This window comes from Papilio machaon, chromosome 8 (assembly GCF_912999745.1).
Source record: "Papilio machaon chromosome 8, ilPapMach1.1, whole genome shotgun sequence".
NCBI lineage: Eukaryota > Metazoa > Arthropoda > Insecta > Lepidoptera > Papilionidae > Papilio > Papilio machaon.
The window spans coordinates 3,106,604-3,131,062 of record NC_059993.1 but is presented as its reverse complement, the minus strand read 5'-3'; the positions used below and the strand labels follow the sequence as shown (position 1 = coordinate 3,131,062).

Genomic DNA, 24,459 nt, shown 5'->3' with positions numbered 1-24,459 from the left:
AAAGCTTAAGTCAGGAAAAATATAATTCCTACAAAACTACACTGATTGTTAAATTATGAATTACATTTTTATTACCTTTTTCCTACTGACGTTAAGATGTCATGTCAAGTTATAATTTTTAGTCTGTGTTCAAGTTTCAAAATATTTTTTGTTATCTGTATTTAGCTAGTGACTTCTCTGATTTGACGTGAATGGTTGGTGTTGGTGAATGGAAAATATTTTTCATGAGATCGCCCTCATTGAATTATTTTGTGAATTTTGGTGATTTATTATTATATATTAAACATATTTCGTGAAAATGTTGTGATGATGTGATGTTTGGTATATGTTAATCAAGAATGGAGTCTACAACAAGCCAAAAGGGTAAGTAATCGTCATCTGGACCAAGTTAGGCCTAACTCTTGTTTGTGTATGAATAACTGTAACTTGCGACATTATTTAGGCTGACGTACGGCACCTGCTTCAAAATATAATTTAGTTTAATGATTAATAAGATGTGAGAAGTTTGATAAAGCATATATCCGTACTATTGTTAACAAAAGTCTGTTATGTTTTGTCGAGTTATAAAAACGATAATAAAAGATGCTAAGCTTTATAAGCATTGCGCTTTCCATTAGTGTATCGAAGTGTATGACTCATTTTCTTGACAATGTGATGTCATGTGCATGTTAAAAATATTAAAACCAAGTCCTCATTGTAAGCCTTTATAGTTAAACCATGTATCTCATTTCCATCACAATAAGTTACTTGTGACCCCATGCCTATGTTATAAACGTTACATGGCCAGTTGTGAATAGTGTCAACAATATTTTAAAGGGCACTTAAGTTTAAATTTAAGAAGAAAATAAATTCATAATGAGAAAAAACAAATCAGAAGTTATAACTATAACAGTTTTATAATACTCATATAATTAACTATTTAAAATTTTATAATTAAATAGGTTTTAAGGACTTTACCCAGAAAGGGGTCTAAGTAGTGGAATAAAAAGGCTAAATAAATAAATACATAAAATAGGTTTTAAAATTTGTCTTTTTATGGTTTTATTTATTTTAATTAAAGAAACTAATTGAGGTCAACATTTAAATAAATATGTTGATCACTGGGGTATCACTACCCCTACCAAGTAAACTAAGTCATTAAAAATACTTCAGTATCACTAAACCAAAATAAGAAATAGTGAGGAGTATGTGATAAGTATATAAAATAATGAATGCTGCCTGATCTTTGTAAATGTATTGAAACAGTGCATATTCAAAGAATGATTACTTAAAGTATATAAAAATAATGGCATCCTACAAATTCTTTAATAACAATAGCAGATGTAGTTCATTGATTTCACTTTTAAAATATTTTCTAAATTAAAGTATTCATTTTAGGTAATTATTAAATTAATTTATGTCCTGTATGTACAGTCTCATTCATTGAGGTCATCTCACACTAGCTGTCGCTTGCAGCTCTCCACCCACATTGTCCATGTAGAGTTTAAAAAAAAACTTAATAAGTGGCCTATGTGTTCTTCCAGGCTATATTCTACATCTATACCAAATTTCAGCTAGATCTATGCAGACATTCTGGAGATACCTTCTAACAAACATCCATCCATCCAATCATTTGCATTTACAATATTAGTAAGATTAAAAGCGGGAATTGTTTGAAATATAAAAAGAAGCCTAGTTATGTAAAAAGTTGGTGTATCTTGTAACATTGACATATTTCAAATAGTATGGTTACAGTGAAGGTACCGCAGTTTTTTTTTCATCAAAACATTAATAGCATCCCAATTGTTTATATGTGAGAAGGGGCAGAATTTTGTTTGTGGTAAGGGGATTATTTTTGTACACATAAATGACAAATTTAATAGTCCCTAAATGAGTCTAAATATGAATATTGTTTGCAGTGACATGTGTCGCAAACTACGCGTACGACGCGTCCGAGCCGGACGAGTTGAGTATCCGGCCGGGAGATGTGGTGCGCGAGGTGGAGCGGCTGCCGGGCGGCTGGTGGCGCGGCGAGCTGCGAGGCCGCCGCGGCATGTTCCCAGACAACTTTGTTTCCGTCAATAATGAACATACCACAAGGTACTTGATATCACTTACTATCTTATGTTTCACAGTGATGACTAAGTTTAACATTACGTAAATAAATTAATATTGACCCACTGATAGAGGCGCAATTTTTTGGTATTAATTCAAAGAGGGGGATGTCATTCGATTTGTTTTTGGATACGCCCCTGGTCTGAGGTGGACTCCAGAGTGTCAGGATAGATGTCCATAAGTTGCAACTACCATAGATTATACTTATAACTTGTGGTGTTTTAAAGTTTTACCCTTATTTATTTTTTTGTCATACGGTATTCAAGAAGTATTTCTCATTCGATCCGATGCGAGATAAGATAATTATGTTACGTTATGTTTAGTTTTTGTTTCGATCTTAATAATTAAAGAACGATAAAGAAATAATATGATAAGCACATACTATAACTTCGCAATATGGCTGATTCATTAATAAAGAACTTTATACATTTCGTTATTAGTTTCCAAGTTTCTGCTGGCCTTATTAAGTCGTTATAGTATCATATGTGACTTTAATTAAAATTATATAGCAGCTGACCGTACAGCTGTTGTGCCCAAATTTTAATAAAATTGTTTCCTTAATTGATTTCTCTAATATGATAAAGTAATGAAAACATATAAACAAACAAATTAACGATGCTACCGTTATTGAAACATAGTTTACGAAATCTCTTAAGATACGGTGTAGATGTAGGGACTTGCTTCATCAAAGATCATTTATATTTAGATTTAACAATTATCCAAATATTTTTATATCCAAACCAACTTTAATATGTATATTATCTTGCAGAATATTAATATTTTTCTACGATTAGTAGAATGAAAATTATTGCCCCTAATCTAATCAGTTCAGATAAGATCGTCGCACGTTGTTGTAGCCGTCAGTTTGATTTTGTGTTCGGTCTTTGGTACTATATGAAACGCTATAAGCATATTTTAAAGAAAGTTGGTAGCGGATTAAAAAATTCAAGGTAAAAAAAATTGTGACTATGATCTCGTCTAATAGTAGCTTTAACAAGTAGCGTACGATGCAGTCCTATTATATATTTTATTGGGATCAAAAGTAACTTATATCCTTTTCTGTATCCTCAAGAAGGTGTGTGCAAAATTTTAGTATGATCGGTTGACTCATTAAGATGTGAACGAGTAACAAACTTGCATTAGAATCTAAAGTATATTAACATGTTCGGGGTGCGTTATTACATATGGATTATAATTGTTTCTTTATGATTAGTGATATTTATGACTAGTAATAGTTTTTGATGATTTGCTCGTCTGTTTGTACGGTTAGCAGCAGATCGGTGAGTGCGCAAGGCCGATGCCGCGCTGTCTTCAGCTACCAGCCCGCTAACCCTGACGAATTACCACTCTGTGTTGGAGACGTGCTAGAGGTTCTTGGTGAGGTAAGTCTGACATAATAATTCTCTTAATTATTTATTAGCATATTTATAATTTTGAGTACGTTTAACTATAGCCTTCATTGTCATATTTTTTTTGTAGCTCATTGAAACCAAAGTCATACACGCGAAGGCTACACTTTAAGATGAAGAAGAATTGGTATATAGATATGTTTATACAGAGCATGCTTACGCATACATACTTTTTTCCTGCTTTGTCACATTTTTCAATTGCAACTTTCCTGCATCATATATCAAAGAAAACAACGCAACCACAAGCGTTATCAATTTTGTTGGTGACCAGTTTTAGGGAAACCCCCTTTTATTGTTGTCTTCTTGGATAATACAATACTATTGTTGATGTCATTTCATATTTGCTTAAGAAGTAAAAACAAGCAACGATATGAAGTAAAAGGAAAATTGATGTTCCCTTGTTTAGTTAATTTCACTGTTGGATTGAAATCTTACTTATAAATGCGAAAGTTTAGATGGATGTTTGTTGAGATCTTGATAAAAAATTAGCACAGATGTAGAAAATAGTCTGGAAGAACACATAGGCTACAAGTGTTTTTTTTTAATTCCGCGCGTACGGAATCGCGGGCAAAAGCTAGTGTAATAATATTGTTAACACTTGTCATCCTATGGTTCCTAATATTAGCTTCCTGTTGTATTTATTTGTTCATCATTAATTTGTCTAGTATTAATAAGTGAAGTTCAAAGTGACCATTTAAGGAGTCTGTATAAACATTTGATGCAAAGATTAGTTACAAGGATAAACGTACGTGTTATAGAGATGACGTAATTGTTTTTGTCAGCAACCATGTCTTTCGATTATTATCTGTATTAATCATATATAGTTATTGTTTGTTTATGACTGCACGTATTAATTTTAAATTTCTTGATGATTGAGTCCAAAACTGTTTAGGAAAATTTTGTTTAGACACTCATACAATTTTTTGAAAGTAAAACAGCAGTAAAGCAGCAACAGAAAAGTTGTCTTTCTTTATCATAATAAGGACAAGTTCAAAAGATATAAATCTAATCATAATTTAACGTTATCTTTGTATAAAATAGATTTAACTTTCTAACCATCCTCAAGCGTCAGTTATTCAACGTAATAGCACCGGTCGACCGTAACGATTCGCCGGAGATGGCTGTGGTTGCAATTCGCTATTGCCTCGCTTTCCAATGTCTTTGCATCCGAAACAGTCATCTTTACTTATGAACCTAGCAAAGTCTTAATCCAATACATATTTAGAATTAAGATTATTAAAACATTTGAATAGGCAATTCGTGGCAATAGGCTTAACAGGGCTAGATCCAGCAACAACAATATTTGTTGGATGCAAGACTGGTCCTGGAATGGAATTATAAATGCGAATGTTTGGATAGACGGATGTTTGTTAGAAAGTATCTCCATTGATATTATGAAATTTGGCATATATGTAGAACATAGTCTGGAAGAATACATAGCCTATGTTTTTTTTAATTAAGTATATTTAAAAGTTACTTTTTATAAGTTGTAAGTGATGTAATAAGTACCTTTCGTGAAATGCAATATTATCGGTCGTGGTGAAATTTTTTTGTTAAATTATTGACAAAACATTACTTTTTTTCTTTTAACCTTTAATTTTTATTCTCGGAAGAGAATGTAATTTAACGACATTGTGACAATATAACTGTGAGCCTTTCGAAATAAATTGTATTGTGTTTAAGTATCGAAATTACTTAAAGATCACGTTGTGTTACTACCTGAAGATAGATTGGTAATTATGTTATATTACCGGTTATTTACACTTAAGTAAAATAGTATACCTATAGTTGTAAGACATTATGTATATTATATATCACCTAAATACTTATTATTATCTATGCTATATCTTACTAATATAATAAATGCGAATGTTTAGATGGATTGACGGATGGGTGAATATTTGTTTGAAGGTATCTCCGGAACGGCTCAACGGGTCTTGATGAAATTTGGCACAGATGTAGAACATATTCTGAAAGAACACACAAGCTACTTAGTGATTTTTTTAAATTCCGCGCGGACGCAGTCGCAGGCGACATAACACAATGTTAACTCAAAGGATAGGAACTGAATCTCTAATAACATATCTAATTGTACGCCGAAAGAATTATTGATAATTTGTGTACCACCTACCGTGCCCCCGTGGCAAAGAAACATACAGCTGAGCAAAGGCCCTATCTGTTCTGCATTGCAACGCTTAGTTATAATTTGTTTATTATTATTTTTATTTTTTTTATGTACATTACTTTTCGTGTCCTTAGTTTTAATTATATTAGTGATCTTTAGGTTTTATTTTCTTTTAATGTTTTAATTGTATTATAAGTGTTGTAATGTCTTTGAACGGATTAAATGTCTTATTATTATTATTATTATTATTATTATTATTACCATTTCGTAGGTAGAGGAAGGTTGGTGGCAGGGGCGCCGTCAGGGCCGCGTGGGCGTGTTCCCTTCCAATTTCGTGGTGATGCTGGAGCCCGCGCAGGCCCAGCCCGCGCATCCATACGAGCCCGCACCAGCGCTGCCGCCAAAACCTGGTAACTGATAGGATAATATTGCTTTCATAATACATATTGTCAAAAAATTAAATTCCAGCCTTCCTTAAGATCGAAGAGCTACAATTTAGCACTTGTGAATGTTGCTATGATTAGTTTTTGACCTATATTGCAAGAAAATTATATTTCACTGGAAAGGGTAGAAGATAAACATTCTCGAAATATATGTCAACGAATGAACCATATACTTTTATACACATATACATATATGCCATAGGTTAAATTATGGTAAATTAAAAAAAGCTAACAATGCCATTGTGTCCTTATTAAACTTTCTGTACCACAGCAAATGGAGATGGGTTTTCATTATTATTCACTGGGAAAAAAATACTTGAAAGCTTTTTCGTTGCAGTGAGTTGACACTCTCGGCGTAAAGCTCTTAAGTCGCTTGGAGCTGTATTTATATATCTAGGACTTAGTAACTAGGTGCAAACGCTTTCGTTGCAAACGCGACGCAAATCAAAAACATAAAACACTCATTATTATTTTAATTTTTAGGCCACAACCCTTAATGGCATTTTAAGAATATCCCAAAATTTCTTCACAATCTCTCTATTTGTTTAGTTTAGGAACGCATATACGACATTGATTTTTTCTTAAAAAAGAGATTTGTACGACGAGTAACGGAAGTTTTAGGCTCTTTAAAGGAAAAAACAAAACTTTTTCTTAGTGTCGGATTTTGTGGTGCGTAGTGAAGGAGCAATGCCGCGTGCTGTTTCCTTACACGGCGGTGAACGAGGACGAGCTGACGCTGGCGGAGGGCGAGGTGGTCACCATCCTGTCCAAGGACGCGCCCGACCGCGGCTGGTGGCGCGGCGAGTTGCACGGCCGCGTCGGACTCTTCCCCGACAACTTCGTGCAGCTTCTGCCTCCTGGTCAGTCACTCTCACAACTAACTTCACAAATTAGTGCCCGACGTAACGAAATACAGAACATGGAATTGTTTACACTTGTCACATTTTTATTTATTCATATTGCAGTCCAATATTTTGGTCCTTCGAGTCGGATGTCTCTGAAGTCTAAATTGCTCTATTTAAATTAAATTGTTTGTCTTTAACTTTATGTAACTGTTGCTAGTTTTATACTTTTCACATATTTCCTTGAAAAGTGAAATTGATTACAGAGGTTTTTTTTTAAATCAATAAATACTCATGTGTTAAATGTGCAATTTGCCGCCTTTTTATCGTATATCTCGTATCAAAGCTTACACAAGCCATGTATCACCTGCTCTGATGTAACTTATATGTTATTTTTAGTCATGCGCGAACAATTACATCAAGTGATAATTGCAACGTAATTTTTTTTTCAATTATAAAGTTAAAACTACAACTTAAGAAATCTTATGAAAAATATAATAAAGTAAAGTTTGGTCCGATTTCATCGTCTAAGGCCAACTTAGTCGTGTCTGTTTATTTTATAGTTATCATAGTGTTAGCGCACTGAAGGAAATTTTACTAAGGACTAGCGGTCGACCGCGATTTCATCAGCGCAGAATTTTAAAAAGTAGCCTGTAATATGCATGCATCAGCTACCTTTCTTTAGAAATCGGTCCTGCTGTTACGGACATAACCCGTAACAATGCTTTACTGACAGACATACAAACAGACAGACAGATAAGAATTTTAAATATTGGTTTTTCGTTGTCTGCAAACGCAACTACATCTCGTATACTAAACGCATGTGATGATATGATTTCAAAGAATGACGTTTGTTTAAGAATTTGATTTATTTTTACGAGAAATAATAATTAAATCAGAGAATTAATATTGAAATCACTATTGTAACATTTTTAAGTACATTAATATAGTAAAAAAAAAAAAACAGATAGATATCAGCTTTGTATGGTCTTCACATAACTTTCACTTTGAACATAGCTCACGCAAAAAATAAGACTGACTGATTTAATTGTGCTTTAGTGTTTAACTAAATTTTAACTACATAATAATAATCATTATTTATTATTTCTTTATTATAATATAAATTATCAAATACTCAAAGTTACCAAACGGGATTTCCCTTTTATCAGACATCCTTTGCGTATATGAAATCGCTATTCAGTTTCTGTATTCATTTACTCCATAAATACTGTTTACGTTAATTAATTTTATTAAATGTAATAATTAATTTTGATAATGTTTAATGCGCATCACTAATTTGTTAGTAAACTTGCCTATTTAGTAAGTCAGTGTCACTGTTGACATTTGTATGAAGGTCGAACGAGTGGAGTCGTGATTTTGCGTAACTTACCTCATCGACTGACTTAGTAGTATTTTTATAGTTGAACAGTATTGACAATAAGTTGAAACTATTACGATTTTTTTTATGTGTTTACGAAAAATGGGTGTTGAAAGTGAGTTTAGTGAAATTTCGTTTTTGTCATTCTTACAAGTTGTGTGTTAAATTGTGTTTTTTTTATAGTATAGGTTTTTATTAGTATTATTTAATTAAACTAGTATTATAATTTACTTATTTTTCGATTTCGTTTACAAATGTTGTTCACCTTGATTATGTGAATTGATTTGAAGGTATCAGAAATATAATAAATATTTTTTTTTATTTTGATTTTGCTTTGTAACATTTAGAGTTAACTGTTACTTTAATAACAACTTGTAATTGTATCTCATTTAAAAGCATAACGTGGCAAATGTAACCATATATCAAATTTTATTCAAGTTAAGAGTTAAGTTATAAGATTTAAAAAAATGTCTTGATTGTTTTAAGAGAAATTAGCATCAGAAATAATAGGACTTCTTGCTTAAAAAATCTTTTTTTACTAATATCGCGAAAAGCAATGTTCACTTTATGAATTGTTGCTTTGTATTAAGACGTGTATGTTTCTATAATATTTTATTTGATAAGTCAATAATAAGTTAGATGACAATATACGTGAGGTATTTTCAACCATTATCAGCGATTTATTTCCAAAAGTATTCTAATTGTGTAACTATGTTGTATACGATATGAAACAACATTTTGTATACTTTGATGATTTCTTGTTCTTTAGGAGTTAGCGAAAGTCACACCTTGAAACTCTTAAACATAGATTATATCTCTAAATTGAGTGTTTTATACAATTTGGATGTTAAATTAAAAATTATTAATTTTTGTTTTAAAAATGTCACAACTAATTTTAATATTCAATTTGACTTAAAACTAAGAAATGTAATATAGACATTGTTTTTGATGTAAATATTGTAATGTAATTTTCAACAAAAAAGGCCTCAAGAGGTCTTATAACTCGCCTCATTTTTTGCTCCGTACTCATTACCTAGGGGATATAAATAGTTGAAATTTACATTCATAAATGTCAGTAATTGTTTATTGATATGTTTTATTTTCAGTAACACAAGAAGTGGATGAGAAGAAGCCGGACAGACCGCCAGCTAAGACAACTAACGCAATATATCCAGTACTCAATAAGTATTCAGAGAAAACGGCGTCCGTGAAGGAGCTCAGTACCTCGAAAATAAGGTCAGCTAAATATACAGCGATTTAACAACCGTTTTACAGCTACTGGAATGTTTGAAAAACGGTTTTTAATAATACGTTATTGATACTGTCCGTACAAAATGATTGGTCCGTTTGGACAGCTGTCAGTTTGCTGTAATTATTCTAACCAGAATACGTTTAAATTTGTACGTACAGTCAAAACCGTTTATATCGACATCGTTTAGAACAACATACCGGTTAAATTGACCAAAATCAAAGGTCCTGCCTGAATGTTATATACATATCTTTCCTATTAATACCTGTCACCGGTTGTTACAACTATCGGTTTTTACGACTCAATATGAGTAGTCCCTTCGATGTCGTTATAACAGATTTTGACTGTATTTATATGTTAGTATGTGGTAGTTTTATTGTATGATATTTAATCCGCTTTTTGACAACTATAATAAACTAGCTGTCGTCTGCGACTCCGGACGGAGTTAAAAAAAAAACTTAAAAATTAGCCTATGTGTTCTTCCAGACTGTGATCTACATCTATGCCAAATTTCATCAAGATCCGTTCAGTCGTTCTGGAGATACCTTCAAACAAACATCCATCCATTTAAACATTAGCATTTATAATATTAGGTCCTTACATATGAAATTGGCGTTTTGTATGGGAGGAACAAAAAGTCGAATATTTTTTAATATAATATATTTAATTAATCAAAGTATGAACCATTATTTTCTATGCACTTTTGCCATCTCATAGGTAGTTCATTGATCCCTTTACTAAAAAAACCAGTCGGACGGGAATCAATAAAATCTTTGAAGGCGATTTGGACTGCCCCATCGGAGTTGAATTTTTTCCCTTGCAAGAAGTTATCCAAATTTCGGAAAAAATGGTAATCTGTTGAAGCAAGGTCCGGGGAGTACGAAGGATGTCTTAGACTTTCCAATTGAAGCTCTTCTAATTTAGTAGCCGTCTGTTGCGCAGTGTGTGGTCTAGCGTTGTCGTGAAGCAGCAGTGGCGTGGAGCGATTGACCAGCCTAGGTTGTTTAGCCGGTAGCTTTTCCATCATGGTTTGCAATTGCTGACAATAGACATCAGCCGTAATAGTCTGGCCAGATTTGAGAAAACTGTAATGAACAATACCGGCACTAGTCCACCAAACGCTTACAAGTAACTTTTTGGGGTTAATTTTCGCTTGGGGCAGGATTTGGCTGGCTGGCCAGGATCCAACCATTGCGCTGAGCGCTTTCGATTATCGTAAAGAACCCATATTTCATCACAGGTAATGATTCGGTTTAAAATACCTTCATTATTGTGCCGGTTTAGTAATGTAACGCAACAGTCGACGCGCGTTTGCCGGTTTGCTTCAGTCAATTCGTGAGGTACCCACCTTTCAAGCTTTTTTATCTTCCCAATTTGCTTCAAGTGAATTAAAACAGTTTTATCTCTAACATCGCACCCTGCAGCTAACTCTGACGTGGTTTGCGATGGATCCGCTTCCACAATAGCCTTCAACTCTTCATTATCAACTTGAGTCTCAGGCCGTCCACGGGGCTTGTTCTGCAGATCGAAATTTCCAGAACGAAAACGTTGGAACCAAAAACGAACTGTGTTTTCTTTTGCAACACGACCGCCATACACATCATTCACCCTTCGAGTCATTTCCACAGCACTAGAGCCACGGCGGAACTCGTACTCGTAAATAATGCGATATTTTAAGTTTTCCATTTTGTATAATGAGTGACGCAAACAGAAAAAAACAGAAGAAAAAAACAAATGAATGACGGTCATCGAACCACAAATACATGAGTCTATAGCTGTACAAATTTGAATTTGGAATTCCTTACCAAAGAGGAGAAATTCGTGATTAAAGTGGCCAGTACGAAAAACGCCAATTTCATATGTAAGGACCTAATATTAGTAAGATTTGTTACCAATCAATTATTCTATTTGTATGTAATAATTTCAGCCTGCACAAAGAGAGCACGACTAGTAAAGAAAGCAGTACAAGCAGTACAAGTACTGTGACACACTCCAGCAAGCTGGAGTCGGAGAAGATCGTACACAATGACACCGTCAATGACACACCGGATGGACAAGTTAGTACTTTTCATGTCATATAGAAAATTATTTTTCACCACTCGATATAACGTCCACTCCACATAACGTCTCAAAATGCTCTGTCCCATGACGTTATATAGAGTTTACACAGTACATATGTCATCATCATCAGCTTACTATACATCCCCACTGAGGAGCTCGGAACCTACCCCAAATTAAAGGGGACTAGGTCATAGTCAACTACAGCCAAGTGCGGGTTGACTTCACACATATCATTGAATTTCTTCTCAGATATGTGCAGCATCACAATGTTTTCCTTCATCGTAAGAACATCAGATAATTGTATATATGTAAATCGAAAAACACATTGGCGGGATTCGAACCCAGGACTTGCAGGTTGCAAGTCAAGCTAACCTCTCAGCCAGCGAGGCTCTGTAACATAGTAAATATGTAACTAAGTAAAATTTTGATAAATGAAAATAATCATTACCTATTATTACATATTTTATATTAAATTCCATTAACAAATGCCGGTTTGTTTTCTTGAACAATAATGTCGGTGATCAAGTGTTGTTGATAACAATTGTGATTTGTGATTGATAAGTCATTACTTTGATTATTTCAAGTGTGTAACTATCAATGTTACTTTAACATTAAAAACAATTTAAAAAATAATTGTAATTGAAACGTAACAGTCGTACACAGAGTGATTGTGTCATTACGAAAGGTCCCTTAGTCAGGATTAAGTGTAGAAATCACTAGAAACAGTCGAAGTGTTTATTTATTATACAAAATAAACACTAAAGATCCTTAGGAAATAATTAACAATTATAAGTGCTATAATTAGTTTCATGAAAACATCAAAAGATGAATTAAAGTGTAATGAACAATATTGTACTGGGTTATGAAGAGATGTGATTCTTTTGAAGAGTTATTCAAATTTTGGTTTAAAATGATGAATTCGTATGTTGATAAGTTTATAAATCGTTTAAAGGTAAAGAAGCCACCTGTTCCGTTGAAAAAAAGTCCCACTCCCTCGTCTGGTGTCAGCGGACTGTTTAGTGGTCTTAAGAACAAAATGTTATCGTCCTCTGACAAGTGAGTTTTTTTTATTTCTTTTTTTTTGCTTATTCAATGTTAAATTTGATATAATATACATGGTTATTATGTAATTTTAAATGTCCATTAAAATAATTAATATTTAATTATTGTGTTGCAATTTGAAAGTAATTAACGATATGTATTAATATTTTTTAACTGTGCTAATGATTAGAAATTACCTTTACATCAGAAATTACTCCTATTCTAGATACATTTTATATTTTAAGTTAGGATTTTTTTATTATTTTATTTATATTATACAAAAAATCAGAGTAGATGATATTAAAATGATTGACTAATATTTTTTTAATCAACGAAACTTGTTCTAGAATATTTTTCACAACAGAAGACATAAATTCGAACTCACGACTCGAATGATATTTAACCATTAGACTATTAGCGCTTCATTATAATTAAATCTTACATCTTCCTAATATTATAAATGAGAAAGTTTGGATGTATGGATGAATGTTTGTTAGAGGTTATCTCCAGAAAGCTCATTGGATTTCTTATGAAATTTAGCACAGATGTAGAATTTAGTCTGGAAGAACACAGACTTTTATAAAGTTTTTTTTTCTATATTATTTTATAAAAAGGCTAATTTAATTTATTTTCTATTTCAGAGAGAAATCATCAACTATATCGAGTGGTAGTAGCAGTAGTGGGGAGTGGGATAAGATCGACGGCGGTGTTCCAAGCAAGGCAACTAATGCCACTGCCAATGCCACACCCACTGTCAATGCCACGCCCAATGCCACTGTTGTATCAAACAACATCGTAACTACCAACAATGTCAATACATTCGACCATGTTGAAAGGAATTCTATATTGAATGACCCTCGAGCTGGAAGGTATGTTAAAACATATTTATTAATACCAAATATGACCTTTCTAAAGGTGATTTTTTTATTTTTAAAATAAAAAAATAGGTATTTAAGGTAATTCATTTCCCAATCTATGGAAAGAGGCACAAATAATTCCTCTACCCAAAAAGTCCAAACCATCCTCTCCGTCGGACTATCGACCAATATCCATACTTCCGTTTTTGTCCAAAGTCCTAGAGCGCCTTGTCCATCAACAACTGAACTCCTTCCTCTCCTGCAACAATCTTTTAAATCCATATCAATCTGGCTTCCGTCCTGGCCATAGTACGGCTACTGCACTCTTGAAAATCACTGACGACATAAGATTAGGAATGGATGATCAAAAGCTCACGGTGCTGACATTGTTGGATTTCAGCAATGCTTTCTGCACTGTGGATTTTGATATTTTACTTGCAATTATGCGCTCTCTTAACATATCTCCGGCTGTTATTGACTGGTTTCATAGTTACTTGTATGGGCGTCGGCAACGTGTGCGAGTTCAAGATAATTATTCCTTTTGGTGTAGCATAAATGCCGGCGTACCGCAAGGTGGCGTGTTGTCCCCACTTCTATTTGCAATTTTCATTAATTCTATAAGCTCTCAAATATCTTCTCTCTACCACCTATATGCAGACGATCTCCAAATATATAACCAGTCGACTTTAGCTGATTTACCAAGTGCTATAAATATAGCTAACATGGATTTGGCCAGTATTTCGCGTTGGGCTAAATCTTTTGGTTTGCAAGTCAATCCTGCTAAGACGCAAGCTATCATTGTTGGCAGCTCGCGTCTTATTAGTAAAATTGACTGGCATCAACTACCACCTATTATATTTGATGGCATAATAGTCCCGTACAGTGACACTGTGAAAAATCTTGGCCTGCTGATTGACCGTAATTTATCTTGGGTACCGCAGATACGGGAATTGAGTCGAAAATTGTTCGGAGCCCTTGGTTCTTTTCGACGTTTGTGTAATTTTCTTCCGATTCCTACCAAAGTTGCGCTTGTTCAGTCCTTACTTCTGCCTATACTTGACTATGCCGACATTTGCTATCCTGATCTCACAGAGGAGCAATTAAATAAACTTGACCGCCTTCAAAATGTTGGTATACGGTTTATATTTGGGGTACGCAAATATGACCACATATCCGAATATCGTGTAAAGCTCAAGTGGCTCCCAATCCGTCTTCGCCGGAATGCTCACATTCTTTCTACTTTATATAATATACTGTTCAATCCACTTGCTCCACATTATTTGAAAGAACGTTTTAAGTTTACATATCTCACTCATGACCACACCTTGCGTTCTAGTACAAACTTTTCTCTTCTTACTCCTTCACACACTTCTTCTTTCTACTCAAAATCGTTCACGGTTTACGCTGTGAAACTATGGAACTCCTTACCTCTCTCTATTAGATGCAGTAAAAGTATTGAATCATTTAAAAAACATGTCAAAGATCACTATCTGCAGCTCTAATTTGACTATATATTGCTGAAATATTGTATTAGTTTATTTTCTCTTATTAATATTTCTATTGTTTTTATTTTTATTTCTTATCACTGTTCATGTGCACCCTACCGATTTGGTTTACTTAGCTTAATTTCTACCCAAAGGTTGTCTGGCAGAGATCGCTGCTTAGCGATAAGACCGCCTTTTGTGAAAATCCTGTTGTACTTTCTTTTTATGTAACTCCATGATAGTGCACAATAAAGTATATTTGTATTTGTATTTTAAGTATGTTATCTAGTGAAATCATAAATAATTAATTTGGATAACTAAATTGGTAAAAAAATAAAAAATTAATGTTTTTTGTCATATAATGTTAGTTATATTTGAAAAAAAAGTTTAAAAAGTATACGCAATATTGCAGTAAGAAAGTGAGAATTCGTCGTCGTAAGTCTGATCTTCGATCGCATAGGAGTAAGGTCCCGTAAGATAATATTTAATATTTCAGTGTCAAAATTTCCATAAAACGCAACAAAAAGTAGATAAATTTTGCACCATAGACTAATAAATGGAGTAAGAGAAATTAAAAGAAGATGAGAGAGATTTTTTTGTATGTATTAGTTTTATGTCATATGATTAATACAGTAAAATTAATATGAGTGTGTATTGAATGTGAATTAATATGAGTATATATAGTTTATGTTTAATTATATTTTGTATATATGTTGATATAACTTGATGTTTGATCTAACCATGGGTTTCCGAGATTTAAATCTATATATAAAATATATTGCCGTCCCTTTTCCTATCTTTGACAAAATAGAGATAACAATATGTTTTATACGTTGATTTTCGTCTCAGAAACCCAATATAAATAGCATAGATAATATTTTTCTTATTTAAAATAAAGAAATTACGTTTATTTAATAATGTGTTCATATAAGTAATATTAACGTAACATCTTGAAATCTAATTATGAATTTAATTTTTTTTTGATTTGGCTTGGTCTTTCGAGTCGGTACAAATAGTGTATGAATTTGACATGTAATAATTAATAGAAAATGTTGGTAATTAAAATACGATCGTTAATTCCAGTCAGATAAATGACAAGTGCAACTGCCACTGATAAAAAAGATGATCCGCTACAATAGTGATAAAGGCAATTTCATCATCTCCTTGACATTGTCCCACTTACGATGGGTGCACCAGGTTTCCGTCCTCCAAATCAATCTGTCTTCCGTCATCTCCATTGTCACCCTCTTCTTGATCATCTCACCTTTCACGCAATCCATCCATCTCTTCCTAGGTCTACCTCTACTGGTGTACCTCCACACTCATACTTAATGTTCTCTTTGTCACATGCGATTCCCTCCTCCATAACATGCTCATACCACGCTAACCTTTTATTTCTCATTTTTCTACTACTGGTGCTAATTTCAGACTTCCTTTAATATACTCATTTCGTATTTTATCCACTCTTTTTTACTCCAAACATCCATCTTAACGCCGCATATACTGTCTTTTCATCCATCCCTTTGATAGCCCAACATTCGGATCCATACATCAATGCAATTTGATATTGAATAAATAATATGTAATCTCGATTAACTTTTAATTGTAAAAAATCGATTCTACCACATCACTATTTATTTGGGACTAAAAACTTGCAACACTGGAAATGTAATTTTACTGACTGGACTTAATAATCTTACAGTAGTTGAAATATTTCAGAGTGAAAGCTCCTAGACGTAGACCTCCCAGTCAGGCACTGCGAGATGACACGCCGCAACAAATCGGACTCAGTAACGGACATGAAGGTACTATTATATACAATTATATAGCACAAATTCCGTTATTAAATAAATTACCAACAGCTAATTGTCTTTCAATATTAATATTGACCAAATAAGTCTTTACTTTCGAATGTTAAATGACCATGTTAATATGGGTTTGTGAGATTAAAATCTCTGCTTTGTCAAATATAAAGAAGGTGATATGTTTTATAAAGATATTTTGCTTTCAGAAACCCACAGTTAATCCCATAGTATATTTAAACGTTAAGCAAAAGTAAGTTTTTGAAAATCAATTGTGCAATTACAGTACCAACAGAAAAGTCAAGCGGTGATAAATTAGAAGAGATAAGACCTCGGGCTCGCGAGTGGGAGAAGCACCGGGCGCCGTGGATGGACGAGCTGAAGATGAGTCAGGCTAAGAAGACCAGCTTCAGTGATACCAAGTCTCGCTCCGTTTCCACCTCCTCCGATACCGGCGTCGCCAGCAAGGCTGGTGGCGGCAGTACTGATAGGTACCACAATAAATATAGTCTTCAATCAATCATTCTCGCTCACTTGTTCACTCATTCATTCTCGCCAATTGACTCATTGATTCATTCTTTCCTTCTCACTCATTGACTTATTCATTCATTGATTCTCGCTGTTACTCATTTCAATCATTAGTTCATTCGCTGGTTAATTTTCACTGAATCCTTCATTCGTTCACTGATTTTGAATATGGTAAAAATTAAGTAATAAATATTTAAATGTTCCAGAATACTAGAATGTGGTCTAGAAGAAAGGAAAACATCAACACATTCGATGGAAATGTCGAAGAGTACGTCTTCTATAAGCAATAGAATATCAGTTTTAGAAAACTTTGAAGAGGTAACGAAATAATACAGAAATTAGCTATTTTTCTATCTATTAAGTAACTTAGATTTAATTAATTATTAATAGAAACTATGTTTATTACAGACGAAGACGCGACACTCGCTCGAATCAAAGAAGGACGCGAATAACTCGCGGGATGAGACTAACCTGAACAAAACTGTTCCCCCTCTACCTTCACCCACTGCCGCTGGTGAGTACTGTTAACATACAAGTGTTACCACACAGGTGTTACCACACAGGTGTTACCACACAGGTGTTACCACACAGGTGTTACCACACAGGTGTTACCACACAGGTGTTACCACACAGGTGTTACCACACAGGTGTTACCACACAGGTGTTACCACACAGGTGTTACCACACAGGTGTTACCACACAGGTGTTACCACACAGGTGTTACCACACAGGTGTTACCACACAGGTGTTACCACACAGGTGTTACCACACAGGTGTTACTACACAGGTGTTACCACACCGGACATGGCAACCATCTTTACTCCTATTGGCATGCAATTTTTGTCCATTACTTGCATATTTTTTTTTCAATTTTCTCAACCCCTAAATTTAATGACGTGACAATATGTTTGAAGCCTTATTCGGAAAATAATTATTCAAAAATATGCCTTAATTGTTAATATCCTGCATTATAAAGAAGTGTGTCTTTACATTTTATATAAGTATAGATTAAGCAGTTAAATTTGTATTTATTTATTTAAGGACGGACATTAACAGCGATGCTAGAAGAACTCAAGAAACCATCAACACCTCCGATGACGGCCGCTCGAAGTGAACCGGTCACAGATAGATCACCAAAATACGACAAGATTGTTACAAGCACGGAGAAAATTAGCGAAATCAATTCAATAACCAAGTCTTCAGCGATCATAGAGAAGACCAGCGTTATAGAAAGACCAGAGAAGACCGAGGAGAAGACGGAAAGACCGACGGCATTGTCTGTCGGCGCAAGCACATTGGAGAGGCGATCTAATTCTATGAAACCGGACTCTAAAATAGAGGCTACTGATGCATTAATCGCACAACTTAATTGCAGGGTAAGTTTTTTTATAGTAGCCAAGTATTTTTTCCTAAAAACAAACTTCATAATATTAATATTTGTCGCTAAAACTCATTTTCTAAACAACTCACTTATGAAACTTTTTCAAGTAACTGCTTAAAATAAGCTACTCTTATAAAACAACAAGCTGTTCTTTTTTACAAAGAAAAACTATATTTTTGTTTATATTGCGTAAATCTTTCAATTGTATATCTCAAAAGTTCAAATACTCAAATCATAACGAAGGCCTTAATTATCGGCTGAGATTTACCTTTACACTAGCAACCATCCATCTTTGCTACTACTGGCTTGCAATATTTGTTCTCTATTTCTCGTATAACATTTTTTTTATTTCAATTTACTCACCCATTAAATTTAATGGCGTAAAAGTATAAAGCCTTAAAGCGTTTTGTACGTATTACAAAAATAATTAAAATATGCTGTGATTGCTACGACCCTGTGTTAGAAAGAAGTGTGTGTTTACTCTACTATATCTTATCAATCAATACATAGTATAAAACAAAGTCGCTTTCGCTGTATGTCCGTATGTATGCTTAGATCTTTAAAACTACGCAACGGATTTTGACGCGGTTTTTTTTAATAGATAGAGTGATTCTTAAGGAAGGTTTGTATGTATAATAAATGCATAATATAGTAGAGAAACACTGATAAATTTAAAGTTTTCTAATGTGATGTCGTAAATAAGCACGTTTTTTTGCGCTTATATTGCAAACGCTGGCTGAACCCTACGAGATAGACCAAAATAATGTACTACAGTATTGTTCACCTTAAAAAGTTCAACAAAAAAGTCCGCGATGGTATATGTCTATCTCTTAGGGATAACCCAGCATAACCATTTTTATTCTTTTACGAAGTGATTTTAAACAATACAGCATTAATCCTTATCCATTTAAGTACCTTAAATAAATTGTGCATTTATTATAGAAAGTAGGTTGTCCTGTTATTTTATTAAGAAATCTGAATCCTCCTAAGCTCTGCAATGGCACACGTTTGCTGGTAAAATCACTAAAAAAATTCATAATAGAGTGCACAATACTCACCGGATGTGGTACCGGAGAAAATGTACTAATTCCCCGAATTCCTCTGATACCATCAGATTTACCGTTCCAATTTAAACGCCTACAATTTCCGGTAAAGATATCTTTTGCAATGACCATTAATAAATCGCAGGGTCAAACTTTTAACGTTGCAGGATTAGACTTGAGTGTTGAGTGTTTTTTCACATGGCCAATTATATGTCGCGCTGTCAAGAGTAACGTCTAAGCAAAACATGTTTGTATTGGCTAATGACAAAAAAGCTGTGAACGTTGTGTATAAGGACATTCTGTAGTAGGTATATTTTGCATTGCACCCGTGCGAAGCCGGGGCGGGTCGCTAATTAATATTATAAATGCGAATGTTTAGATGGATGGACGGATGGATGGACGGATGGATGGATGTTTGTTGTTTGAAGGTATCTCCGGAATTGTTCAAAAGATTTTGACAAAATTTGGCAAAGAAACAGTCTGGTAGAACACATAGGCTACTTATTATGTTTTTTTTTAAATGCCACGCGGACGGAGTCGCGGGTATCAGCTTATATCATACAAAAACTTATTTTATGTTTACAGATAACAAATCTAGAGAAGCTACTGGAAGTACAGAATGCAAAGTTCAATGCGGCCATTGAAGAACTGAAGTACAAACTTGCAGTGGAAATGGAGAAGAGGCAGACATTACAGTCAGAGTTGGAGAAATTGGCGCAGTGCGTCACACAAGTCTAGCCTTTACAAATGTACTCCGATTTGGATAATTATGTGAAATTTTATAGTGAATTAGTGTATGAAGACAGTGTTATTGTGTAGATTTTGTGGAATGGTGTAATGAAACAAATTTTAGTGTCGGCAAGTTACTACGCGTGCACAATATGTGAGACCCGGAAAATGACGTCATAATTAAACGTACGTATGTCGTAAAGCTTACATCTTGAAATTATCTCTAATGATAATAGCATTAGGTTTATTTTACATTTTAATATTTTCCGGTAAACTTTGACTTGTAGCAACTTATTTTTTTATAGTGAATGGGTAGTAATTTACCTTCAATGTTCAAGCTATTTATGATTGATTGACTGATTGCAAGTTTCACTAGTCCGTTCAGACTGACTGGGCGGAGATTGGATTAGATTTTTATTGCAAATATATTTGAACTTTATATCTTCGAAACAAGGTTTAATTTTACTCTTCAAGTCCTTTTAACGATTGCTCTTGATCATTGTCAATCGTATAAAGCTTAAATTTGTTTACAACAAAAATGTGCCCTACTCTCCGCCCCGGGCTGATTGAACAGAAGGGTCACTTTAAAAAAAAATAGAAACTATATGTTTTTGTGAAGGTTTTCGTAAAGTGGAAAGTCATGGTTAATGTATGGCATTTGTGTATGACCATGTATTTCAGTTGTCCGGATGTGGTTTATATTTGAGTTGTAACTAAATATAGCAACTTGTTACTTCAAATAATTCTAAAATAGGAAACGGCTAAAACACTCAGGTACATTTGTCCGGTGTCGGCACCGACTAGTTTCAAGCCCATCGGAGGGCCCTTCATCAGGGTGATTGGGACTGGTATTATTTCGCGGACACGGCCCGTCACGGACTAGTCGGTGCCGACACCGGACATACTTGTGTGTTTTAGCCGTTTTCTATTTTAATTAATGATAATGTCTCACGAAAGTTTGAATAATCAAATAATTCTATTTGAAATTGTGTTACTGCTTTCTACTTTGTTTTTTAGTACACTAACATTCCTTAATATTATTTAAAAGTCCTACTTATGTTGTATTATTTTTATAATGTAATTATTACCGCTTTTGTTGCGCTTCTTTTATGTACTTACGACTTACGATGCATATAATGTTAACTTTAATAACGTTTTGTTAGCTTTAAGGCGTTGTTATTTAATATCAGGGTTTATTCACTATTTCGTGTATTTAATTGTAATCTGTTAGTGCGCACGGAAATTGGACAAAATAGATATCACAGATTATAAAATAGCACAAGCTAAAAAAATTTTCAGTAATAATTTTTCCACTAGACAATTCTATTTCTTGTTATTTCTACAGTTCCAATTGATACGATCATTTTGTATATCGACGCCATTTTGTATATTTCATAGTTATACAATACATAGGATTATGCATCTTATGTAATGTTTTAATAAAGTTTTTTTTTGTTTTTGAATTATAATAGCTTAACGTACATTAAGCCTAATCTTATTTATAATTAATCTTAATTCATATTTAAGTCTCAATGCGTAAATTATGATTACAAAATTTGTGCCATTATTGATTGAAAACTGAGTAACTTAAGGTTTGGTATTATAAGATTCAAACTTTATAGCGGCTCGTGCGTAGCTCAGAACACATGTTAGCATAGTTTAGTGACGGGAAGACTACGCGCTTACTTATTCTTTATTCACATAGATGTTACCCTAGTGGTATAGGCCGTGTTAACCTTTTTGGCAGCTTAAGGCGTCAGGCGGCTCTCCCACATATTAAAAATTATTAATTCTATAAAGCAATGTAAAAAATATATCATTATTAAGAAAAAATACAGTTAAATTGTGTATTTTGGTTTTGACAAATCATTTTCAAAATCCCGGGAACACGTTATAACCTGTCATGGATTTTTCAGTGACGTCACACAATGATAATGGCGCCGTCCACTGCGAGACGTCACCCTTTCTGATTGCTGTTTCGTGTCACGTTACCAAATGTCAAATTAAAAAGATTTTAATGTCAAAAGATTTTAAAAATACTATTGATTTCATTTTGATAGTTATTAGTGTTTTTTGTCTTCTTTTTGACTATATTCTTTGTAACACAATTACTTCCGAAGTCTTCACAAAGTACAGTAGCCAATTGTGTACTGCACAGAAATTCGTAGGAAGTTCCGACTTGTGAAGATATTTGAAAAAATAAATACAATAGAATAAAATTGTGTTCTTTGTACGGCGTTCGTTTCCAAGCCGCCGTAAAGTTTGAATGGCACTGTATATGTATGAATATTGAAGAGTTCACAATGATATGAAGGACGGGTGACCGCCTCGTTAGCAAAGATTCTTTATATTCCAGAATGTTGGAGAACCAATGACTTTTTGTGTCATTTAGAATAAATTTAGTCATAGCAGTAATTTGGTACATGTTATTGTTTACAATCAACAAAGTTATTGGTATATTTTAAAGATTTTTTTTTTCATATGTTAACACATATCATTTGTGATTGCAACATTCCATATATTATAATTTAACATTACAGTGGGTTTCCGAGACCGAAATCTCAGTTTAAAATATATTGGTTGTCTTTATTTAGTCAAAAATAATTAGAGGGATGACTTTGTTTTATAAAGAGATTTTGGTCTCAGAAACCAAAGATATATATTTTATCCAAATTATTATTTTTCATCAATATGATTGCATAATGTACGCCAAGAGCCATATTTCTTACACGTAATTAATATGTTTTTGTATTTTGTACATATATTGAGTAAATCGTTTTTATAATGTAACTGGAGTACCTTTTTGTCGAAACATATCTTTGATGTTTTTTTTTCTGTTTTGTTCACTAAACACATATAGATTTAATAACTCGATGTATGTTAGTTCCACCTCTTTTATTGTAAGTATTAAATAAAAAAAAGCTTATTTGTAAATTGTAAGGTTGTGTTTCGCCATCCAATGTTTTAAACATTTATTCCAAGGTGACTAGGTTCGTATCCAAGGCGTCTTTATAGTTTTTATTTTTTTTTAATTTCCAAGATTATAATAAACAAATGAAGGTAAAATTTGGTGACAAACGAATTCTTCAATTTTTTTTATAAATATCATGTTTTCTGAAGCCTTGTTTGGGTTAAAAATTAATGAGAAATAGTAAATATTTAAATGGGAAATTCAATAGCATTGTGCGTTACGTCTTGGATTTAGGTCTGGTTGAATAACGCAATTGAATAAGGCTCGTAGAATCTGTAGTTGGTTATAATCTGTAATGATGTTGAAATATGATTAGATTTAAAACTATAGATATATAGATTATAGATAAAATTGTGATAGACATTGCCTAAATATAAACTTACGTTACTAAATCATTTGAAAGGCTTTAATTGTGCACAAATACCCTGATACGATATTTAGTTGTGAAATGTACAGATTAAAATATATCTAGTTGTGTTGACAAACAAAAAAAATATTATTGTTCAGTTGTCATAGCCGCGACAACAATTGATGCATAATTTTGTCGATTAAATTAATTTTCTATAATGAATTATCTTATATTGAAGCACATTTATGAAAAAATACTAATCGAAGTTAGTAACGATAAGGTTCAATGTAGGCATTATTAAAATCGATTCAATTAAACGATATGCTTGAATCGATTCTCAAAATCAATTCAAGAATAATACAAATATCGATTATAATAATCAATAATCGATAGAGAGTAAGTTCTCAAATTTTTGGTAATCTGTAGTCGATGTTATTTTTTTATTTATTAATGTCAGAGAGTACATAGAATTTGTTTATTATTTCATTGTTTTAGATGCATAATGTTGACTCGTATTGTTTTTTTAAATTGCTTTAATTGTTTATATTAAATTTTTTTTACTAGAAAGGCACACGTTTTTTCGACAAAGTGATAATTCGCTTTATTGTACTTTTATCAAACAATAGTTCAAAATTGACATTTTATTACTACAATTAGTACCAGAAACTAGTGA

The 24,459-nt window shown here is 33.2% G+C and overlaps 1 protein-coding gene across 1 annotated transcript; it reads left to right on the top strand.

Moving 5' to 3' along the window:
- Window positions 1-171: 171 nt before the first annotated feature.
- Window positions 172-20,798, top strand: LOC106720781 (CD2-associated protein). The gene is made up of 15 exons (XM_014515569.2): window positions 172-363; window positions 1,899-2,079; window positions 3,368-3,476; window positions 5,900-6,038; window positions 6,749-6,931; window positions 9,398-9,527; window positions 11,468-11,597; window positions 12,554-12,657; window positions 13,284-13,511; window positions 16,703-16,788; window positions 17,072-17,276; window positions 17,520-17,631; window positions 17,722-17,827; window positions 18,355-18,689; window positions 20,323-20,798. Exons 1-15 carry the CDS (start codon window positions 339-341, stop codon window positions 20,473-20,475), a joined length of 2,226 nt encoding a protein of 741 aa, XP_014371055.2. The 5' UTR covers window positions 172-338; the 3' UTR covers window positions 20,476-20,798.
- Window positions 20,799-24,459: the final 3,661 nt, after the last annotated feature.

Coding starts and splice junctions, on each gene's coding strand:
- LOC106720781 (XM_014515569.2), top strand. CDS start 339: ATGGAGTCTACAACAAGCCAAAAGG. Junction 3,477..5,899: donor TGCTAGAGGTTCTTGGTGAG/GTAAGTCTGACA, acceptor ACCATTTCGTAG/GTAGAGGAAGGTTGGTGGCA. Junction 17,828..18,354: donor ACCTTCACCCACTGCCGCTG/GTGAGTACTGTT, acceptor TATTTATTTAAG/GACGGACATTAACAGCGATG.